At 35.9% G+C, this 23,384-nt stretch overlaps 1 protein-coding gene across 1 annotated transcript in view; it reads left to right on the top strand.

Moving 5' to 3' along the window:
• The first annotated feature begins 3,761 nt into the window (after positions 1-3,761).
• The window catches only part of fbxo15 (F-box protein 15), a 50,053-nt gene continuing 30,430 nt past the window's right edge, over positions 3,762-23,384 (top strand). Inside the window, exons 1-8 of the mRNA XM_055182494.2 lie at positions 3,762-3,891; positions 3,976-4,218; positions 9,625-9,825; positions 9,906-10,029; positions 10,121-10,200; positions 10,531-10,676; positions 11,050-11,174; positions 14,143-14,322. Of these exons, the coding sequence (XP_055038469.2) occupies positions 3,989-4,218; positions 9,625-9,825; positions 9,906-10,029; positions 10,121-10,200; positions 10,531-10,676; positions 11,050-11,174; positions 14,143-14,322 (1,086 nt within the window). The 5' untranslated portion in view covers positions 3,762-3,891; positions 3,976-3,988. The remainder of the gene's footprint in view (positions 3,892-3,975; positions 4,219-9,624; positions 9,826-9,905; positions 10,030-10,120; positions 10,201-10,530; positions 10,677-11,049; positions 11,175-14,142; positions 14,323-23,384) is intronic.

Raw genomic sequence — 23,384 nt, forward strand, 5'->3', positions numbered from 1 at the left:
CTTAAAAAAACAAAACAATAAATAAGTAAATAAATAAAAACGGCACAATTATTATAAAAAAACAACTTTCTAACAAATATTAAATTATGCCTCAACAGGAGGCTTGGCGAAACGACATTTGATCTAAAATAAATGAAGTAATTTAACACGCATACTGTATAATGGCAGTTACCTGTAACAGGTTGCGCTCTTATTTTTCATTGAAAATCTTACTATAACTGTTAAATACTTACACACCTTCATAATAAAAGTAAAAAAGTAATAAAATTCAATATTTTTCCTGTTAAATCCATAGTTGAGTGCAATCTGCTCCTCCAGTTTTGAGACAGTGCGTGAAGCGCGCGCGCAATAAGAGTGGAGAAAAGCATTTGCTCCCTCATCCTTTTAGAGGGCGATTCACGCCCATCCCTTCTTTTCAAGTACAGGAATAATTCTGGAGCACTGCGCTCTCGGCATAAAAGTACGACACGGCCAGCCCCTGGATTAATGGGTTTGTTTGCAAAAGCAGTTGAGTCACAGCCAATAAATCAGGCAGCTTTTGGCGATATCGATATTTTTAATAATCATCTCAGTTCTAACAAAGGACATATGCTGCGTTTGTGGTTTTTAGGGACAGCCAAATAGACAAATTTATCTGAATAATCAGGAATTCAAATCCGATTTTATTCAGCTTTATGTCAGCAAATTGGCATGCATGTTTCTAATATTACTGGAAAGCCCTCTAAAACAGACAAACATCTCGTGCTCCATCCTGTGGAGAAGATGTGCTACTGTATAATCCTCAACTTGATGTAAACCCATCCCTTTTCGAAATCTCCGTACTGCTACAACAATATCTTTAAAGACATAAACATCACCGTTTAAAAGTTTAGAGTCACTTACAACGTTCTTAATTTTTATCATTTTAGAATAATAGTAAACTTATCAAAACTTTGTAATTATTAAAAATAAATCATATTTCAGCATCTGCAGAGTTGTCTAGAATTTGCAAAAATGTTCTTTCCGCATTTTATCAAGCAGCTTCCTGAGGTCTTACCACCAGTGATGTTTTTAAAGAGTATTGAATTATACTTTTTTTGTAAACCCTTTTCAGGTAAAACTTCTGTTTTGTTATGCAATAAATTAATATGCACAATAAAATTTTTGTCTACAAAATCATTTTAAAGATTTAAGTCATACACTTTGTTCCCTGACTTTTTTCCCTGCTTTATTACAAATATCTTCCTTGTTCTGCAGAATAAAGGAATATACAGTTTATAATAACATAAGGGTGAGTAAATGATGATTGAAATTTTATTTTTGGGTGAACTATTCCTTTGCTTAAACTTACTTTATGTAAACGATTAGTTATGCATGAACTTTAGATCTCATATTTGAAGGACATTTCAGAGAAGATCTTGTGTGGTTGCATATGATGTTTGGCTACACATTTTCTGTGTGTGTTAAGTTCACTGATCCCTTTCCTAACCTCCATATTTAATTGTTTTACTTCATCCTTTAAAGTTATTAATTGGCGACATTATATAATACTATCTACTGAGATATAGAGAGAAATGAAGATTCTGCCTAAGTTCATAATTAATATGGCTTATACTGAGGCATATAGTTGGCTAATGGGCACTACACTATACTGCCCTACAAATGCAAAAGACCTTAACTCGCTATAGTGTAGAACTGAGAAAAATGACTTTAAAGTTTAGACTTTTTAGTGACTTAGTTGTCAGTTATTTTCTTCTTGATTTTAATTTTCTTGCAAAAAAACAACAAAATGGAGGCCTTGAATGTCCCAAAAATACCAATAACTAATTTTCGACCAAAAACAAAGTTACTGCCTTTTGCCTTTGTAGGGCAGTATATACACGTCTTTCTTTAAAAATAGTTTGACTCTTTGTCACTCCAAAACTGTCTAATCAATCTTACAGTATTTTATCAAGAATTATTGTCTATGAAAACTAAAGATTCACCTGCAAGACTAGTTTGGTGTCCTTAAACTGTTAAGGTGAACTACTGCAGAGATCTCTGGGCCAGTCATAGTTAGAGTCAACATCCTCTTTACTTCTTTCCTCCCTCCACACACCTCCTTTGCATTGTGGGTGGAAAATGACAAGCTCTGCTGCAGTTGACGTCGAGTGTCTGACAGCAGTGACTGACCTAGGGCCTACAGAATGACGAGAAGAGCAAGAAAACATCAAATGTCAAGCTTGGTGGGCACTGTGTATCATGGAGCCCAGAGCTGTTAATGCCCATGAAGAACAGCTTTCCTCGTGTGAAATGATGCACATTATTGTGAATACAATGACTACTTTGACAGACAGCAAACATAAAAAAAAAATACTGTAGTATGGCTACTTTAGTATTTACTGGTAAATTAAACATAATGTCTCTAAAAACAATGAAAACTTTGTAAACTGCAAGTAACTTTATGCAGCAGCACATCTTATAACATTTCCTCCCTTAGACAAATTGCTTTATTGTATTTTCTCACTTTGGGGCAAAGGTGTTTACTAAATGTTAAAATGTATAGTATCTGTGTCATGGCCTCAGTCTGTTCTCCTGCTTGTTTTCCCATTCATCCCCCTCCGGACTCCATTTCCCATGATCCTCCATTCTCCCTCACATGTTAGTTTCTTGTCTGCAATCATCCTCACCTCAACCATTAAGATCATCCACTCCATATGCACACTGTCTGTTTTCCTGTTGTCCGCTTTGTGTTTATGTTACGTTGTTTTGTGTGTAAATTCCTAGTTTGTGTGTTTTATTAATTCATTAATTCATTGTTTGTTAACTGTAATTATCCTCCTGGCCTGTTGGGAGCAGTGTTTCCAAAGTGAGTGCCGTTTCTCGTGTCAGTAGTACAATGTTTTTGTCTTAACTGTGGTTTCGCAAGCAAGTGTTGTGATTGTACGCGAAAAGTAATAATCTATTAGTTTATTAATATATTGGTAATCTATAGTTTTTAGCCTATTAGTGAAATAAACCGGGATAAATGAGATTGTGTGATATAAGAGTTGAGCTCCTGTCACTGAAACGCGTTTGATCGGTTACCTTGACAACGGGAAGCCGGAAGAGCTAAAGCGGCACTGAAACTCTTTCATCAGAAAATTAAAGTTATGTATTCGCACCCCGTTAAGCCCCAAAGACTAGATGGTGGTCAACTCTCAAATATCACATCAAAATGGTTGTCCAGGTTGGTTATCTTTCTGTATGTAAATGTTTATGACGGTCTATAGGTCGTCTCATTGTGTTTGTGTGTACTTTTCTTAACAGATACAAAACACCGGCTTCGCAAAAGTCACCAGTTTACAGAAAGACTTGGAAGAAGTCATTAGACAGGCAAGTTTGACGAGTCTGGTAATTTATCTCTGCAATTCTCACTTGCTTTTCATAAGAAACTACGTAGCTATGTATGTATATATTCAATTGTGTATATTAAGACATTAACATTTCTGGTAACACTTTACAATAAGGTTCATTAGTTAACATTAGTAACTACATTAGTTAACATGAACTAATAATGATCTGCACTTATAATCTTTGTTAATGTTAATTTCAATAATTAACTAATACTTTATTAAAATCTTGTTAACGTTAGTTAATGCACTGTGAACTAACATGAACAAACAATGAACAGCTTTATTTCCATTAACTAACCTTAACAAAGATTAATAAAGACTGTTACAAATGTATTACTCATGGTTTGTTCGTGTTAGTTAATACATTAACCAATGTTAACTAATGAACCTTATTGTAAAGTGTTACCAAATGTCTTTATCTGACTTCATTCAGTTTAGCGCCAGAGATCGTTCTCAAGATTATTTCATTTTTGGATGCTGGTTCTCTCTTCTGCATTAGTTTAGTCAACAAACACTTCAATGAAGTGTCCAACAGCAAGTGAGTGTGTTTGCTTTAAACTCTTTTTTATTTTTCTGCTTCTCACAAAACAAGTCTTAACAATTTTGTCTATTCCTTCTAAAGTCCCTGTAGTGCCATGTGGTATCAGTTTTACCTCCGTGCATGCACCAGAAATAAGAAAGTCAACCAGAAAACCGGGATGATACATGGTCCAAACACAGTTAGCATTCAGGAAAAGCCCAAAGGATACTGGAGAAACATGTTCTTCAAAGAAGTTTCAGGCCTTAATATGAACAAGTGGAGAAAAAGGCTTAAACGCGTTGATCCTTATTCAGGCATGCCGAGTTACACAGAGGAAGTCCTGAGGTTAGATTATCACTTTCTCCTACTTTCTGGTAATAATTGGTGTTTTTAGGCTTTAGTTTGGCAAGCAAGCTAATAAACACCTTGTGCACACCTGGATGGTTTCAGCAGGTGCACATGATACAATCAATAAAATAAAGCCTGTCACACAGATATTGGCCACAAGTTATGTACTGCTAAATAGAACTAAATGTATGACAAAATTGATGATGTTCAAATTTGACGTGCCCTGTTTTTTGTGCTGTTTGTTAACTAGACCAGAGTATTTGTTTGCCATGCTAGCACATGCAGTAAGTCAGGAGAGGTGTAGGTCTGGTTCTTTGTTTTAATTGTTGTCTTTCAGCCCCATTTCTGTATTTAAATAAACATAACTAGATTTGATAGTCAAAATAACCTCCTTTGTAATGATGTGTCTGATCTGTGAAACATGTCATATTCCCAACCAAATACATGTCAGTGTGTGTTGTTCCCTCCTGCAGTGTCTTGGCTTATTAAAGGTGAGTGTGAGAGCCAACGTCTCAGATTTGCTCTGTGCTCTTGGGCGATGAGATACAGAAACACGCTTGATGCTCTGCAGGCCACGACGTGCTGTTGTCTTAACCTCTGATTAGAGCTGCCGGGCCACTCAATTTTTCGACTCGAAGAGTGTGTGCCGTACAGAGAGAATGGAAATAATTGTGGTCCCCTCAGAAGGCTGGGTGAATTGTAGAAATAAATTGCTTGGCCCCTACTTCTTGCCCAGACAAATCCCCATAGATACCTCAGTTACAGAGACACCAGTGGATGAGATTTACTTGGGTAATAATCATCTCCACTGAATTGCAAACACAAAAAACAGCCATTAATCTTTCTGGGACTTGTATTGTGCTTGTATTTTGTTATATATCATTCTTTATATTATATGTTTCATTGACACATTCCCAATCCTAATGCAGAGCAATGGTAATAACCTGAGCTCATTCATTACTACTTACATGTATGCAAAAAACAAAGGAAAAAATCATAAAATCGTTGTGTTAAAGGGGTCATATTATGAGATTTTTTTTAAATATGTAAAATAAATCTTTGGTGTCCCCAGAGTGCGTATGTGAAGTTTTAACTCAAGTACCTCACGGATAATTTATCAAGCATGTTAAAATTCCCATTTTGTATTTTCGAGCAAAAATGTATTCAACATGTTTAAAATGCAAATGAGCTGTTGAAATGCAAACACTTATCGCAATGATGGTAGTTTGCTGCAATTGAAACTCAATTGTGCTGTCAATTATTTTTTCTCTCTGCACTAAATGGCATTGCCATGGTTGGATAGTGCAGATTAAGGGGTGGTATTATAGTAATTGGACTTGCTACACCTCACAAAACAGACGAAATCTGAACAACCAAATTTTTCACATGCTTGCAAAAAATGGCTTACCAAAATGAAGTTACATTTTCTAGGTTGATAGAAGCACTGGGGACCCAATTATAACACTTAAACATGTAAAAAGTCAGATTTTCATGCTATGACCCCTTTAAAAGTGAAATTTGTGATTATCTACAAAAATATTGGTTGAAAGTCTGATTGCAATCAGTATGTAATGGGATAGTTTAGAAAATTACCCAATGGTTGACTCACTTTCAAGCCATCCGAGATATGAAAACTAACCGTGGGTTCACACCAGCCGCGTTTGAGGCAACAAATTTGCGTGTACCGCGTCTAGTTTGCCGCTTGAACATTTTGAGTTAACTCGCTTCATTCACGCATGAAAGCCTGTGTGAAATTCTAGTCATTGAGACATTCACGCGGAAATTTGTGTCATGGGAGGGGCTTTTGTGACTCGCTTCCTGTAATCACGTCACTACTAGAGCAAGCCCCTGATTGGTTAACGCACCGCGTTTTTCCGCCAAAGTTTCCGCCAGGTGATATGGGTGATTATATAACTGCAGGTACATTTGGTGTCAAAAGTCTTTTTTTCAAATGGTTATTTTTTATTATTTTAATCTTTTACTCAATGTAAAGATGCGTTGACGTGCGTCTGGAGGTCTCGCGGCAAATTTTTCAATTTGCGCGAACTAGACGGAATCATGTCTACTGCGCCGCGCGAATGGCGCGAGTTAAACAATTTGCCACGAAACCTCCAGACCCACGTCAACGCATCTTTACATTCACTTAACATTGAAATCACTCGCGCTTGACTTAAAAGAAAAATCCAGGGCCCGGTTCCCCAAAACGTTCCCTAAGTAGTTCTTAACCTATTCCTTAACCTCTCTCTTAACTCTATGGCACGATTCCCAAAACGTTTGTACGCTAAGTATATCTTCTGTAAGTCACACTTTCGTAAGGTTGGTCTGGACCATTCGTAAGCTCTTTCTTAGCGTTGTTTGAGCGCAAAACGCTATCGCCGCAGTCTTTAGAAATCAGCAAAGTGCAGTACAAGTCAAACTATGGTATGCTGACAATGATTTTATGTTATGGACATTTTAAGACTTATAATAAAATATGTTTGCAATGGATACAGGGCTATTTATGCAGTTGACTTTATTTGGTATCAGAATGAATCAAAGACGGCGCCGGTGTTAAAGTTTGTTCCCCATCAAAGTCTGTTCCCTCTATGTTTATAGCGTTTACATTTATAATTTATTTAGAAAGATTAAATATTTGAATTTGTTATACTAAAAAGCAATAATATCATGTATTCTATTATAAAATTTATTAAATATTTCTTATTTGACAGTTTTATATCTTTTAACCTGTCTTTTTTCCTTTTTTCTCTACTGTTTGTTTTAAAACTGTTATGTTTCCATACATAATAAATATATATTATACATATAATATGATTCATACTGTAATACTGTAAAAATAATTTACAATAAAGAACAATCAAGATACATTACATAAATGCACACACACACATCTCAGTAGCCATTAAACTTTCAATGTATATAAAGAATAAACGTATAATGTGATAAAAACGCTATAAAAACACTAAAGGGAATCATAGGGGGAACAGACTTCCACACAACACCGGTAACCCCGTAACCGTTTAGTCCAAGGCAATTTTTTTTACTCTGTAACACTTAAAACATTTTGACAATTTGCCTGACGTGGCTAAATAAAAAATTTCGCCTCCCAAGACAACTCATTATGGAGCTGCTAGATCTTCTCAGACATTATATAACATTATATAAGAGATATATCTAACTCTCTGTTTATTGTAGATAGGTTGTTTTTTATTGAAAACATTAATGGCAAGCAATACCGCATTAAACAGAAGTACAGCTGCTTGCCAAGTAATTCTGATTGTTAAGTACCTTACCATTAGTATAAAAGTGTATTATATAATTTTTTAAGTCGTTAAACCCATGTCAAGAAGCGGCACAAGTGGCACAACGGGATAAGGAGGGTGGATGATTAGCGAGGTTCATCTACCCGTATTACTGACAATTTGATAATTTAATTAATAGTCTATATTTTACGGATAACTTAAACTATGTTAAAATAAATGTTACTGGAATAATTTGAGTAATGTTCCATTTGTATAGAGCGTGTTGTCTTTCTTAATGCCGTAATGCACTTTCGCGTGAAGTGGAAAATCGATCCCTGAGCAATCGATCGCAAATAATTCAGCACCTTCACTTGGGACAGCGCCATTGTTACGTTGAACTTAGAGGCAGCGTGTTAAGAAGCTTCCTAAGAGACACTTCGGGGAACACACTTAGGAACATAAACAACTTTGGTAAGATATATCTTTTTGAGTCTTCTTAGCGCGCTAAGAGTGAACGTTATCGGGGAACCGGGCCCAGATAATTTACTCACCACCATGTCATCCAAAATGATGATGTCTTTCTTTGTTCAGTCGAGAAGAAATTATGTTTTTTGAGGAAAACATTGCAGGATTTTTCTCATTTTAATGGACTTTAATAGACAACAACAATTAACACCTAACTCAACACGTAACAGTTTTTTTCAACCGAGTTTCAAAGGACTATAAACAATCCCAAACGAGGCATAAGGGTCTTATCTAGCAAAACGATTGTCATTTTTGACAAGAAAAGTAACAAATATACACTTTTAAAGCACATCTTCTCGTCTAGATCCGGTCGTGATGCGCCAGCGTGACCCCACGCAATACGTCATGACGTCAAGAGGTCACAGAGGACGAATGCGAAACTCCGCCCCAGTGTTTACAAGTGTGTTGAAAGAGGACCGTTTCTACGTTGTTGTATGTCAACTGATACTAATTAATGTCTTTGTGTCACTGTATTGTTTACAATGGTCCGCAAATGTGCATTTTATATATGTAACACGTGACCTCCCTACGTCACTACGCTTTTACGTTAGGTCGCGCTGGACCGGATCTAGACGAGAAGTTATGCCTTAAAAGTGTATATTTGTTATTTTTATTGTCAAAAATGACAATCGTTTTGCTAGATAAGACACTTATGCCTCGTTTGGGATCGTTTATAGTCCTTTGAAACTCCGTTGAAAAAAACTGTTGCGTGTTGAGTTAATTGTTAATTGTTAGTGTCTATTAAAGTCCATTAAAATTAGAAAAATCATGCAATGTTTTCCTCAAAAAACATAATTTCTTCTCGACTGAACAAAGAAAGACATCAACATTTTGGATGACATGGTGGTGAGTAAATTATCTGGATTTTTCTTTTAAGAAAATGGAATATTCCTTTAAGTTTAATCAACTTGAAATTACAATTAATTTCAGCTTTATTGAACAGTGAGGAGTTGCTATAAATTATAAAAAAAATAAGTTGAAATAACTTACACTAATTCAACTTTATTTTACAATTTATAGCAGCTCCTCACAAGTCAAGAAGGTTGGAATAATTCAAGTTGATTAAACTTAAAAATGTAAGTGCATTTTTTTTTAAATGGTGCTACTGACTTCAAACCCCCAAAAAGTGCATCCATCCTTCAAAGTAATTTACAAACGACTCTAGGGGATTAAAAACAGCCTTCTGAGGGCAATCAATGCAATTTTGTAAGAAAAATAACCATACTTGTTTTCCAGTGGAAAATCTAATAGTATTTATAAATACACTTTATATATTATTTTTTACCCCTTTGGCAAATTGCAGTTCTTGTTAAGCATTAATTTACAAAGATTAGGGTTTATTATAAAATGACAAGCCCAGCTTCTAATGAGGCATGAAAAGAAACTTAATTAAATATTCTCTAAAAACAAGTCTTAAAATTTTGCACATTTCTTGTTATTTCGTTTATTGATGATGTGCATATATATTTACTAAAAAATGAACGTGTGTTTTTTTCGCAGTATAAAATGTTAATTTTAAATCACATTTGGACTTTTTATCTTGCTTTTCCCACTTCTCTCAAAATAAAGCCAGTCATTTCCCTTAAATGATCTGAGAGCAGAGGTGTCAGATGAAGTTGGTGTCATATGTGTCTGGCAGGAGTCTGTGCGTTACATGGGAGATCGCAGTGACTGATGGGAGAGGACGGCAAAGCACCTTTGAGCAGTTTCATATCTCCTTCAGCAGTACGGCTGTTTTCCTGTTTTGGGGTGCTGTGAACTGGCCTCCATTCAACCAGCTCACCTCACTTGAGCTTTACGGAGTGATGCCGGTGCCACTCCACTGTCCAGCTGCTTACAGGTATACTAGAGGACAATAATGGTGCTCCATTACTTCAGCTTGAATTACTGATTTAATCCCTTTCATCTGGTGCCTTTCAGGCCTGGCTGGAAATCATTAATGTCCAAAATCACACTTAAGGGGGAACATAAGGAGCTGTGTTTTTCAGATAAGCTTGTCAAATTGCTATACATTGGACAGGGTGTAACTTTGGGATTTTGGCAGGTATTTGTTGATTCTGTGGTTGACATTTTACTTTTTATTGTTATTGTTAATATTGAATGGTTAATGCAGCTATTGGGTTTTTCATTCCCAGGATGGAGGGGCATTAGCCTTTGTCATTGTGAATTTGCACACTTCCAGACTTGTGGAAAGAAGTCTTCAAGCATCTCTTTGGTATTTATTTACACTTATTGATTGATATTTCTATCCAGATAAAAATCTGGTGTGTATTTAAATTGTCTAAATTCTAGTTGTTTCCCCACTTTTTAATTCAAATGTGCAAGTTCTTCTGTAGGTATATTATACATCACTATCAGTATAGTTTGGTTGTGTTATAACCCCATCTTCTGGTGATGTTGGATACTGTGTACAGAAACCGGATTCGCTTTGGATTGTTAGCAAACAGTTTATCTATTTTACCGTCCCAACAGCCCCAGGCAAACTGGTAAATTGACACCCACTCATCATTCAATATCTTTTTCAATTCCTTTTTCATCATGTCAGTCCACGTACATCAGCTGAAGTCAGTGCATTGTTTGATGATGTGGATCCAGAGTATGGTCTCCATGGATACACTGCTTACATAGAACTGCATAATACAGAGAGAGTGATCATGTCTGCGCGCGAATCCCAGCTGTTCTGCAGGAGAGGTGAATCAATGATAAGAATAAAAATGAGATATGATCTTTATTTTAAATTAATACCCTATCAAGTGAGCAGTTTACGGTTGGGAACTTTACACATTCAGTTAATATTGTAATGATCTGCAACTACAGTAGATGGCGCTAGATACTCAAAAATATATGTCGTCTTGCAGGAAAGTAATTCACCCTGTTTTACTTCTTTTTTTTTAACTTTCCCTGCATGGGTATTTTAATCTGGCGCAGTGTGCTTTTTTATTTATTTTGCATTTTTGGTTTGATAAATGTAATACTCAAACTCAGTGCTCCATGTTTTTGCCTTTTCACAATATCTTTCATACATTGATATGGTAAAATTGTACTTTCTCATTGTAATCTCCAGATCAGATTTCTAATGGCTACCTTCCACTAGAAGTGATCAGTGAAGGTAAAGGATGCCTAAATGCTCATCTGGTTAGTGATGTCAGATTGCCTTGGAGGACGGAAGTGCTGAGTGGAAATATCAAGGTACAATATCACTTTCTTGGTCCATATACTTATCATGGTCAGTTTTTGATTCACAATACAAAACTGGGGTCTTTCATAATTATTTTATTATTTACTTACCCTCATGTTATTTCAAATGAGTGAATCTCATGAAATCCAGACTTAAACGGTGTCCAGCATCAGATTTTTTAACTCTTTCCCCGCCAGCGTTTTTAAAAAAAGTTGCCTGCCAGCGGCAGCATTTTTCATGATTTTCACAAAAGTTTAATGCCTTCCAGAAAATGTTCTTCTTTAAATATATAAACAAACAATATATCAGATGAAAGAACAGACCCTCTGCTTTCAAAAAAAAAAACCCGTTTCATCCTACCTTCATTAGTTTTCTTGTAATCACCTCTCAAACATGGGTAGGTTTCTTCAAAAACACCCAATTTTGAGCAAAAAGCTGAGAAAATTCAATTTTTGTGAAGGACTTTTGATAGAGATCAGATGCAGAGCGATCTTTAAAACATACACGGAGTTCATTCTCTTTCACGTTAGTGATGTTAAGTTCTTGAACGAATCGTTCTTTTGAGCCGGTTCTCAGGAAGTAGCCGGTTCGCAAATCGAACTGAATCGAACTTTAGTTTTGGGCATAGGTTCCGGGTTGATGACGCAGGACGCACCATAGATATGTATAAAGGCTAGATGGCTCAAGGCGGAGTCAGCTGTGTCGTCACTTGGCGGCCATCTTAGGTCAGTGCTGCCATAGTGCTGCTCCCTGCTGCTGTGGACGGAAGGTGAGTGACATACGCCAACTAAAATGCTCATAACTTGCTGAATTCTTGACGGATTTACAAACGGTTTGGTGTATTACAAACCTTATTAACGTGGCTATGATTTGTGCTGATGCCGATGTTTCGATGTATAATTTTTCACAAGTATGCAGTTAAATAGCCGCATCCCTGACGTTTATGACACACCAAGCCGTTTGAAAATCGGTTGAAAATTGAGCAAAATATAGTTATTTCAGCACTACATGCACAATAGACTTTAATGTTATAACTGGACGAGCGGTCCTGTCCCAAGATGGCCACCGTGTGACGTCGTCGGGTCCCATTGGCTCTCAGCGCCGGTAAGCCATCTAGCCTTTATACATATCTATGGGACGCACAGCCGAAATAGCACGTCGGACTCATAAAGAACCGAACGAAGTTTGTCGATGATTGCCGAGGCGAGGATTGCAAACGATTCTGACGGATGAGTTGCTGACACTGCGTGTGAATCACTGAGGATTTGAACTAGCCTGATGCGCGAAGTTTTTTGTTTTATTAGTTTCTTGATATGCTTGTTTTATTAGAAAGCTTTAGTTATGATACGATTTATTTTGCATGCAAATCATATTGTAGTTGTTTAAGGAAGACCAATGAGTTTAACACACAAGTTTATTTATTATTTATACTTACACACATCCGTAATTGTGCATCAGTGTTTTTTAGGAATCTTATTCAAGTTGTAGGTTTGTCGAAAAAAATTACGATTTATTAATTATTTATGATCCGCGACTTAAACTGTGACCACAAGCATTACTAACTTGTGAATGCAAGGCAATAAATCAGCTATGCCTTCACAAAAACAACTTTTTATTTAAATGTTTTAATGTGTTGACACAAACGACTTTATTTGAATGTTTCATTGATACAATAAATGCGTATAGTAATGTCATTTCTTGATGACGTCAGGAACCGTTGAATCGGCTTTTTGAATCGGTTCAATGAGCCCAACTGTCCGAAAAGAGCTGGTTTGCGAAAATGAATCGGACTTTGCATCACTATTTCACGTGAGGTACTACTTCCGGGTTGTATAAGTTGCGGAAGTGCACCACCTGGTGGATAATAGCGGTATTGCGGAAAGACGGAAAATCTCGTCAATGGCAGCGAGAGAGTTAAAAAAGCCATTGAAGACAATTTTTTTTTATGCACATAGATTAAGGTCTGAACTTACTATAACCATTATTTTTAGGGGATTTTAAAAATATGTCCTAAAGAATTATTTAAATTTTTTAGATTATTATTATAAAAAAAAATCATTATAAAAATATAATTACCGCAACATGATATTACATTAAATATATGCATTTACAAACTCATGTTTGGTAATGAGAACTAAAAAGTTGTCTAGGTACTATGACAAACAAAATTTCAACTTTTATCTGGAGAGAAAAAATAAGAACTGCTTACCTGGTAGCCATCTTGAGTTTCTCAATCAATTATGTCCCTTCCAACAATTTGTTATTTGAAAATGTTAGTTTCTTGAGGGCTTAAACAATGATTACAAATTGTTGCGGAGGATGAGAAAATGTTTCTTGGACACATTTATATTCTTTATTATTTTTTCTACATTTACCAGTGATCACCAAATACCACATGTTTCTTTATTTTAAATGTTCATAGTATATCATGCACTGAAGCTTTTTATTTTTATATTTTTTAATTATAAATATTTCTATGTCATATAACCCAAATCCAGTCATTGACACGTTGAGGTAATGAAAATTTTCCCCTTAAATGTGGAAAAAACAACAAAATTGGTTTGTATGATATCATTTGAAATCATGTGCAAAATAGTACATGAAGAGATATATGTAACTGTATGCTTCTTATTTTGATGCTCTTACTTTGCATTTACTTTTTTATCAAAATGTTTCATGATACCTCATAAGTCTAATTTCGCAAGAATCACCCAAATCCAAATGAGTGTTTTTCTTCTGTGTAACACAAAAGACACAATAATAGTGGTTGATAGCCTCAGTCACATTAACTCTTAAAATAATTCATTAATTTAAATTATTTAATGCATCTTTTTCCATACAATAAAGGTAAAGGTGGCAGAGAACGCCATCATTCCTCCTTTATTTTTCTAGAAAGTGACTTTCTTTCCTCTCTAAGTGATGAATCTGTCATCTCTTTTATTTGTTTTAATTTTAATTTTCAATGTTTGATGTGTCCAGGATTGTTGCATGATGAATCTAACTGTATGGGATGAAGCTAAGCAGCCTTTTTGGTGTGTCACTGCCCCTGTTGTCATAACAAAAGCAGACCAAGATGTGGTATCATATGATGCTGATGGAATGAATGTAACAATCCTGTACCAGGACTCAGAGGGGAAGGTGGAGATCAGGCTAAGAAAGGTGGAGCATAAGCATGAGTATATTGTGGTTAATCTAGTGATTTACATTTCAATCTCCAAAGTGAATAAGCACTTTGGGAAAGATTATTAAAGCCCTCATGTGTCATGTGTTTAAATTACATTTTTACTTATGTCTTAGAAAGAGGACTGCTTGAATAAAATAATAATTCTGGATTAAACGCTTCTTATTATAGCTACAGTAAGTGATGTCCTGATTATTTTAATAGCATTTTCTGTTTTGAGCTTTTAGTGAAGTATCACCAATCAAATATAAAGTAATAATTGAGGAGCTCAGATGCAAAACCACTAAATGCCACCTCTGTCAAAAATGAGATAATGATATTGACCGAATGCCCTCAGCACATTTTATACATTCATCGAATACTTTACGTATATGTGTGCATTTGTTTAACATCAACATAATGTTTGTTCATTATAGATTTTTTGATCGCACTTATTATTCATTTTTGTCTTGTAATTACGTCAACACCAATAGCAAAGGGTTATGAAACTCATTGCATCCATTTTATTTGATTTACCTTTAAATCTTCATCAGAAACGACACATTTACTACGCATTATACTTATTTCTTCCAAGTATTATTTGCATAATGGATGGTTATGGTCGAGCCTACGACACGCAGTACCAGCTTAACGTTTTTTAACAAGGAACATGTCAGAATTATTGTATTATATTTTTCATAGGTAATAGATTTCTTTTTTTGCCCTAGAGGTAGATTATGTTCTTTTGTCATAGCGTCAAGTTACACTTTAAATCTCTGCGGCATTGGTTTATGCAAATTTAATAGTCCATAAAATCTTTGCTGAAGTGCTTGAAATGAAGATGTATCACATCATAACACCAAGGGCATTAATGTACATGTAATGGAATTTCAGAGTGTGACTTTGTGAACAATATTTTGCCATAATTAAACATTGCTGAATGTAACTTACAAAGCTTATGCATGTTCAGTACACTTTAAAAATCCCACTGTATACTTTGCAATGCTTTTATTCTGAAGCCTCGGCTTTTTTAATCTGGTACAAAGCACAAGACAATTGAATATGGTTACTGTATATAATCATATTTGTGATATGACACAATTCCAGAACTGGAATAATATCTCGCCTATAGGTCAGTCATCAGAGGTGGTGATGTTATGGCAGCTGGCAAGAAACACTAAGAAAAAATGGTTTGTGATATAATAGGATTGCCTATACACTGTTCCCTCAGAGGTCAGTGTAACCTTCAAAACTGGCTTTTTTAACATATCCCGTGTCACTATTCTGGTCCACATTCATTCTGTCTGTAGGCTGCATGGGAGAAATAAATGACTTCTGTCACTGTAGTCAAACTGTGTTAGAGGTTTGCCTGAAGGTTTAGTACCCCATGTTGTCCCAATATTTTGAACATGGTTTATTGTACTGCTATAAATGAACAACTGTGTGGTTTTCACAGCTTTTTAAAGGTAAACCTGAGGCACCTTTTAGTGTAATAAAAAGACATCCTGTAATGATCTTCACAAGACATAAAAACAGCTAAATCTGGTAACACTAACATGAAAATGAGTCAAAAGCTTTTAAACACTCTTAGAACAGTTAAAACAACACAATCAGTGTTAGTTTGGATGTGTTATTATTGTTATTATTATTATTATTATTATTACACTGAAAAAATTATTCCTTCAATTTACTAAATTTTTTTAAGGTAAGTGGTTGCAATCAATTTTTAAGCTACATTTAAACGTTTTTTGTTTTGTTTGTTTTTCTTTTTTTATGTAGCTCAAAAAATTAATTGCGACCACTTTTATTATTATTATTATTATTATTATTATTAGGGCTGTGCAAAAATATCGTACAGCTAACTATCGTGATACATTTTTCCACGATAGTGTATCGATATTTCCATCTATCGATATTTAACAAATTTTATAATCCCTCTGTTTGCGTCAAACAACCTCCTCCGCCGCTGCTGTAGTTGTTGCTGTCCATTTGTCTGTCATATACGAAGTTAGCGGGTGTGAGAAAATGGCAAAAAAATTTAAATGCCTGCAGCTTTCAAAGCCGACGTGTGGATGCACTTTGGCTTTAAAGCAACACCAAAGAGTTTTTTTTACCTTAAAATAACGTTTCCAAAAAAGTTTCAGTGGTTCATCCACTCAAAACAGGGTGAATGGCACTTTCACATTCGCTTTGCAGCCCTCTATCGGCCAAAACCGCACTAAAGAAGTTTCCAACCATCGGGTAGTGGTCCTGTAGTTCGAGTGAAAACTACAAAAACTTGCTTTACGGCAGACCTACTATCCAATCAGAGCCAACTATGCTGCAGTATTTACGACAGTAATGAACATTTACGCTTCTAACCTGTAGGGGGAGCAAAGAGCCATAAGTCTTTAGTGTTGCTTTAAGAAAAAAATCAGCTCTTTATTTATACATTTTTTATTAAAAAAAGGAAAAGTATTGCAATGTACCGCAACGTATTGTATCGTATCGCGATACATTGTATCATGGCACATGTATCGTATCATGAGGCCCTTGCCAATACCCAGCCCTAATTGTTATTATGATTAATATTATTATTATTGGAACAACACATTTTGTGTTACCTTTAACACAACTTATGTTTTATTTTAACACAAAATGACACATAATGTGTTTAAATTATGTTAAAAGCATAACACAAAAATGTGTACAAAATGAACACATCCTTTTTTAAAGTGAAAGCTAAATTTGAAATAGTATTAATTTATTAATTTCTAATAAAAAATATTATATTTAATATATAAATAATTATATTATAAATTGCATTAAATCATTTTTAAAAATCAGAATTTTAGTGAGATTAAAGACTTGGGGAAATACATTTTCTTTTGTGCTGCAGTGGTGGTTAAAAACTACTTTCACTTATGTGTTATAAACATGATGTACGCTCTTTAATTATTTTTATTACAGTGAAGTCCCATTGGATGACTGACTTACTTTACCCCAAAGCAACAACAACATTTTACATTGCCAGTAGATGGCAGACTTGTAAAATGAATTTCTTTGAGTATAACATAAACATCGAAGCATATCAATGTTCATTAACTGAGATCTGAAGGCTGATACAGACAGGAAGTATGACTTTATTCCATTTCTGACTTACTGTTAAAATCTCTAAGGGTTATAAAGAGGGTTTTAAAGATGGTTATAAAAGGTCTGAGTTCTGATACTAATGATAATAGATATCATACAAGTCTCATAGTGGTGGTCACTGTGGTCACAGAGCCATTTATAACAGTTTGCGGCTTTAACAATACTTTCTTTTATTGTGTGCACAAAATTAGCTAGGTGGCAGATTATTAAATGAGCTTTCAATGAATTCTCAGCAGACATGTTTGGAATGGAAATTGCTGCCATTTTTAGCAGCTAATGCTTTCTGTAATGACTGACCAGCTGAGACCTGGATCAAATCAGCCTCTCAAACAGAGCTCACTGAATCTTTTCGCACTGTGACCGAAGGAAATTGAACGTTTCAAAAATAAACTAAATGAATTGTTTTGCACAAATGAATTAAAGCAGATTTTTAGCCCACATAGTTTCATTCCAATCACATCATTTTATTAACATGCAGCTAAAAACTCCCGGTGGCATTTTGCCGTGCCTTGGCAGTGTTTTTGCTCCCCGATTAACATTTAGCTCTGATCTAGTGGGACCTTGTACAATTAATTCTCTGTCATCCCAAAACAGGGTCACATGCTAATGAAGACACAATCTAACCGTTTGACACAACTCTTTATTGCTATTTTAACTAGGCACATGCTTAAACCGCTCGTTTATGAACTCTTTAGCAAGTAAACACATGCAATACATCTACATTTAAATGCAATGTACACAACCTCAAGGCTTCAATTACAATGTGTTATCTGTATTCTGGTTTAAGAGCATCCAAAATTTTAGCAACATGAGAGGTTAAAATAGTTTGAACCCAGCCCAGAGTATACATGCAAAACGAAAGGAGGAGCTTAGATGCAAAAGCCACTAAATACCTTCTCTGTCAATATTGTGATAATGATATTACATCAAAAATCCCAAATAAGCTAAAATCCCAAATAAGCTACATGTTTTTGACCATCAAATACAGTGTTTCCCGCAGAAAATTTGTTAGTTAAGGTGATAGGTTTGTGCGGCTGGGCGGGCCGGGGGCATGGCAATCAAAGGGGCGTCATGATGAAAATATTTTTATTTAAAACACTCAAATAAAACTCAATTTTAAAGAAACTATGACAGAAAATGAACACATACTAGATTATTAATGAATTAAATGTTTTATCAACTGGCTAGTTATCCTCCAGACTGTGACGGACCATGTCTTTCTCTCATTATGGCCATGTGGTGCGCATGCCCGCTCGGGGTGTGAAGCGCATCCATGCTATTCTCCGAAATGCACTTGACGGCCTTTTGTGCAGCAAAATTTTTTTTGGACGACCTAGTTAGGGTGGTAGGGTTTCCCAGCTTAGGTGGGCCGCCCGAACTGAAAAGTGCTGTGTGAAACCCTGAAATAAACAAAATTTCCGACCATAAAATAAAATATAAACATACATATACATACATATAATAAAAACACAACTACACTCGAAAGCAAGATTGTAAAAGTGGGTCTTTAAGTTAGATTTAAAAACACCAAGCGCTGGAGAGGCCCTGATGGAAAAGGGTAAACTATGCCAAAGTTTAGAGGCAGCAACAGCAAAAGCTCCATCTCCTTTGGATTTACAATGAGAGCGAGGAATAGTTAAAAGAAGCTGGTTACAGGATCTTAATGACGTAGAGGTTGTATATGGTTGGAGGTCACAGATATAGTCCGGGGCTGACTTATACAGGGCCTTATATACAAATAGAAGGACCTTAAAATAAACTCTAAATTTGATCGGAAGCCAGTGTAATAACAGGAGTAATATGCTCCCACTTTTTTTACCTGTCAACAATCTGGCTGCGGCATTTTGAACCATCTGAAGGCGAGAAAGAGTACTTTGAGGAAGCCAGACATACAAGGAGTTACAATAGTCTAGCCTAGAAGAGATTAGTGCATGAATGACAGTTTCAAGATCTTTACGAGAGAGAAAATGTTTTACTTTCGCAACAGATCTGAGGTGAAAGAAGCTACTTTTTACAACCATGTTTACATGATTATCAAATTTGAATAATGGATCAAAATGGACCCCTAGATTTTTTACATGAGGTTGTAAGTTGTCACCAAGGGTGCCTAACCTGCGTGTGAAAAAAGTAATGAGTGCTGCGAAGCCTAGCAGAAGCACTTCAGTTTTGTCAGTGTTTAATCGCAAGAAATTGTTGGCCATCCAAGTTCTCACTTCATCAAAACATGAGAGCAGGGGTAGTAAAGAGGAGTCACTTTCGAGTTTGATAGGGAGGTAGAGTTGTAGGTCATCAGCATAGCAATGATAGTTAATACTGTATTTCTGAAGAATGGAGCCTAGGGGAAGCATGTAAAGCGAGAACAATAAAGGGCTGAGAATAGAACCCTGAGGAACACCATAAGGGACAGGCACAGAGGGTGAGGTGAACAAACCAATTTTTACTGAAAATGTCCTATTCTTAAAATAAGAGGTGAACCACTGTAATGCCGTGCCTGCATATTGAAGTCGATTCAAGAGAATGTCATGGTTAATAGTGTCAAAGGCTGCACTCAAGTCTAACAGTATCAGAATGGCAGATGACCCTGAGTCTATAGACAACAGAAGATCATTTGTAACTTTAAGCAAGGCTGACTCTGTACTGTGAAGTGCTCGAAAACTAGATGGAAACTTATCCAGAATGTTAAAAGCATCCAGGTAAGAAGTAAACTGTGAAAGCACTGGTTTCTCTAAAACCTTTGAGATACAAATACAAATTAGATGAAATTGGCCGGTAGAACGGATGGATCTAGGTGAGGTCTTTTTAATATGAGTAGTATGAATAAAATTCTAAAAATATAAAATAGTGGTATAGATAGAGTTATCAAGAAGAAGGAGAGGCATCATCATGTTCAAAAATGTCCAAAAGTGGTAACACAGCTCTATTCAAATGAAAATACATATATTAAACAGCTCTCTCTTGTGGTTAAATTGCACTTACACTTGCGTTTAACGTCATTCCAGTTAACAACTAACTTGTTGTTATGACGACATATGTCACTGACATAACAGATGTAGTATGTCAGAATTTTATTCATACACTCCGTATTTATACTAACATACTTTTTGATGAATAGGTACTTCATGTAATTAACTCTTTGTTCACAAGCATTTTTTTTTAAAGTTGCCAGCCAGCGCCAGCATTTTTTTATGATTTTCGCAAAAGTTTAATTAATGCCTAAAATGTTCTTCTTTAAATAAACATAAATATATCAAATGAAAGACCCTTTGCTTTCAAAAAAAAGTTTCATCATACCTTTATTTGTTCTCTTTTATCACCTCCCAAATTTTGATCAGATTCAAAGCAATCATCAAAACATACACAGAGTTTGAACTGTTTGCCCTTAGGGAATACTTCCGGGGTTTTATAAATTGGGTGAGAGCGCACCTGGTGGATAATAGCGGAAATACAGATTTCCAGACAAATGCATCAATGGCAGGGAAAGAGTTAAGTACCTACTGTCAGAGCATGCAATTGCTGTTGCTGTTCACAGTCGATCAGGGACTATCTTTTCCCAGCTGACAGACTCTTAGTGATTTTACTTCATGAAAGTTGCACTTATACTTTTTTTCATTTAATACTTGTATGTGGAAACTATTTTTAAAAGCAATAAGGTATCAAAGCTAGTGCTGTAATAAGTCACAGCTAAAGGGGTAACAATGGATGGGTAACTTATTCTTTGATACAGCAGAGTCAATCATAATGCCTAACAGCAAACTATACAACTATTGCTTATTATACAAATACTTTATTCTGCTATAGCTGCCAAGACTACAAGTATGTAAGAATCTAAGGTACTGTAGTTGTTATTCATGATACAAGCAGAGATTTTCAACTACATATTAATTATTGATCCTTTCAGTTCTCCAAACAAAGGCTTGATTATAAAATAAATTAAAACATTCATATTGAGCTTCAATTATAGTGCTGTAATCGGATTAATATGAATACTAGATTTATTACACAGTTGCCTTTGTCTAAATGTACAAGACAAGTCCAAGGCCTTTTTGGTATGCAGCTGTCACCTGACAAAATCAATTTAACCCTGTGCCCATTACAGAGTGACATTTAGATGTCAATTATGCTTATAATTGTGTCCTGTAATTGAAGGCAGTTATATTCAATAAGAATAAACAATATAGCTGCAAGCAGCAACACCGGGGTCAAGCCAAGAAAGGCACAAAAGTAAATTGAGTTTGCAGTTTAAAGAACTTATGAAAACCTTATGATTTCAGATGAAAGAATACAAAAGTTATCAGCAAAAAAGCTATGTTCTCGTTTACTGAAATCTCCCCATCCCTTCTCGAGGAGCTGTGACAACTAGATCACTGAAGAAAACGTAAGTGGTGCTTGCCGTGGCAAAACTCGGGTCACAAAATGTTACAATAATGTTAACGAGTCAAAAGTGCCCAACCCCTATATCTCTAAGATGTTCTAATGTAGAAAAAATAGGAGTTGCTAAATGGTTGCCAGGGTTCTCTGTTTAGTTGCTAGGGAGTGAAGTGGCATCCACCAGTGATTATACTCCAAGACACGAAAGGTTCAGGATATTACATCTAAGTTTGGAGTAGTTATAAGAAAAACTTTTTTCATCTCGACAACACTAGGTGGTGCGATGACAAATCCCTGCATGCAACCTCAAGTCATGACTGTGATTACATGTAACAAGTTTCATGACAATACACCCTAGTTTTGTGAAGAGACAGCTATACACCCATTTGGCTTGCTTGCCATTTTAGGTTTTGTTATAAGTTATAAGGTCAAAAAGTGATGCAGGCACACCACATCTTTTTTTGTGTGGCCTTATACTCTGCCCATACATCAGCGTGTTAAATCTGGAAAAAATATCTTGTTTCGTCGAGGAGTTATAAGCATATACAGTGGGGCAAAAAAGTATTTAGTCAACCACCAATTGTGCAAGTTCTCCCACTTAAAAAGATGAGAGAGGCCTGTAATTTTCATCATAGGTACACTTCAACTATGAGAGACAAAATGAGGAAAAATATCCAGAAAATCACATTGTCTGATTTTTTAAGAATTTATTTGCAATTTATGGTGGAAAATAAGTATTTGGTCAATAACAAAAAAGCAAGATTTCTTTCTCTCACAGACCTGTAACTTCTTCTTTAAGAGGATCCTCTGTCCTCCACTTGTTACCTGTATTAATGGCACCTGTTTGAACTTGTTAGCAGTATAAAAGACACCTGTCCACAACCTAAAACAGTCAGAATGCAAACTCAACTATGGCCAAGACCAAAGAGCTGTCAAAGGACACCAGAAACAAAATTGTAGACCTGCACCAGGCTGGGAAGACTGAATCTGCAATAGGTAAGCAGCTTGGTGTGAAGAAATCAACTGTGAGAGCAATTATTAGAAAATGAAAGACATACAAGAACACTGATAATGTCCCTCGATCTGGGGCTCCACGCAAGATCTCATCCCGTAGGGTAAAAATTATCACCAGAATGGTGAGCAAAAATCCCAGAACCACATGGGGGAACCTAGTGAATGACCTGCAGAGAGCTGGGACCAAAGTAACAAAGGCTACCATCAGTAACACACTATGCAGCCAGGGACTCAATTCCTGCAGTGCCAGATGTGTCCACCTCCTTAAGCCAGTACATGTCCGGACCCGTCTGAAGTTTGCTAGAGAGCATTTGGATGATCCAGAAGAAGAGTGGGAGAATGTCATATGGTCAGATGAAACCAAAACATAACTTTTAGGTAGAAAGTCAACTTCTTGTGTTTGGAGGAGAAAGATGCTGAGTTGCATCCAAAGAACATCATACCTACTGTGAAGCATGGGGGTGGAAACCTCATGCTTTGGGTCTGTTTTTCTGCAAAGGGACCAGGACAACTGATCCGAGTTAAGGAAAGAATGAATGGGGCCATG

This window comes from Misgurnus anguillicaudatus, chromosome 25 (assembly GCF_027580225.2).
Source record: "Misgurnus anguillicaudatus chromosome 25, ASM2758022v2, whole genome shotgun sequence".
Taxonomy (NCBI): domain Eukaryota; kingdom Metazoa; phylum Chordata; class Actinopteri; order Cypriniformes; family Cobitidae; genus Misgurnus; species Misgurnus anguillicaudatus.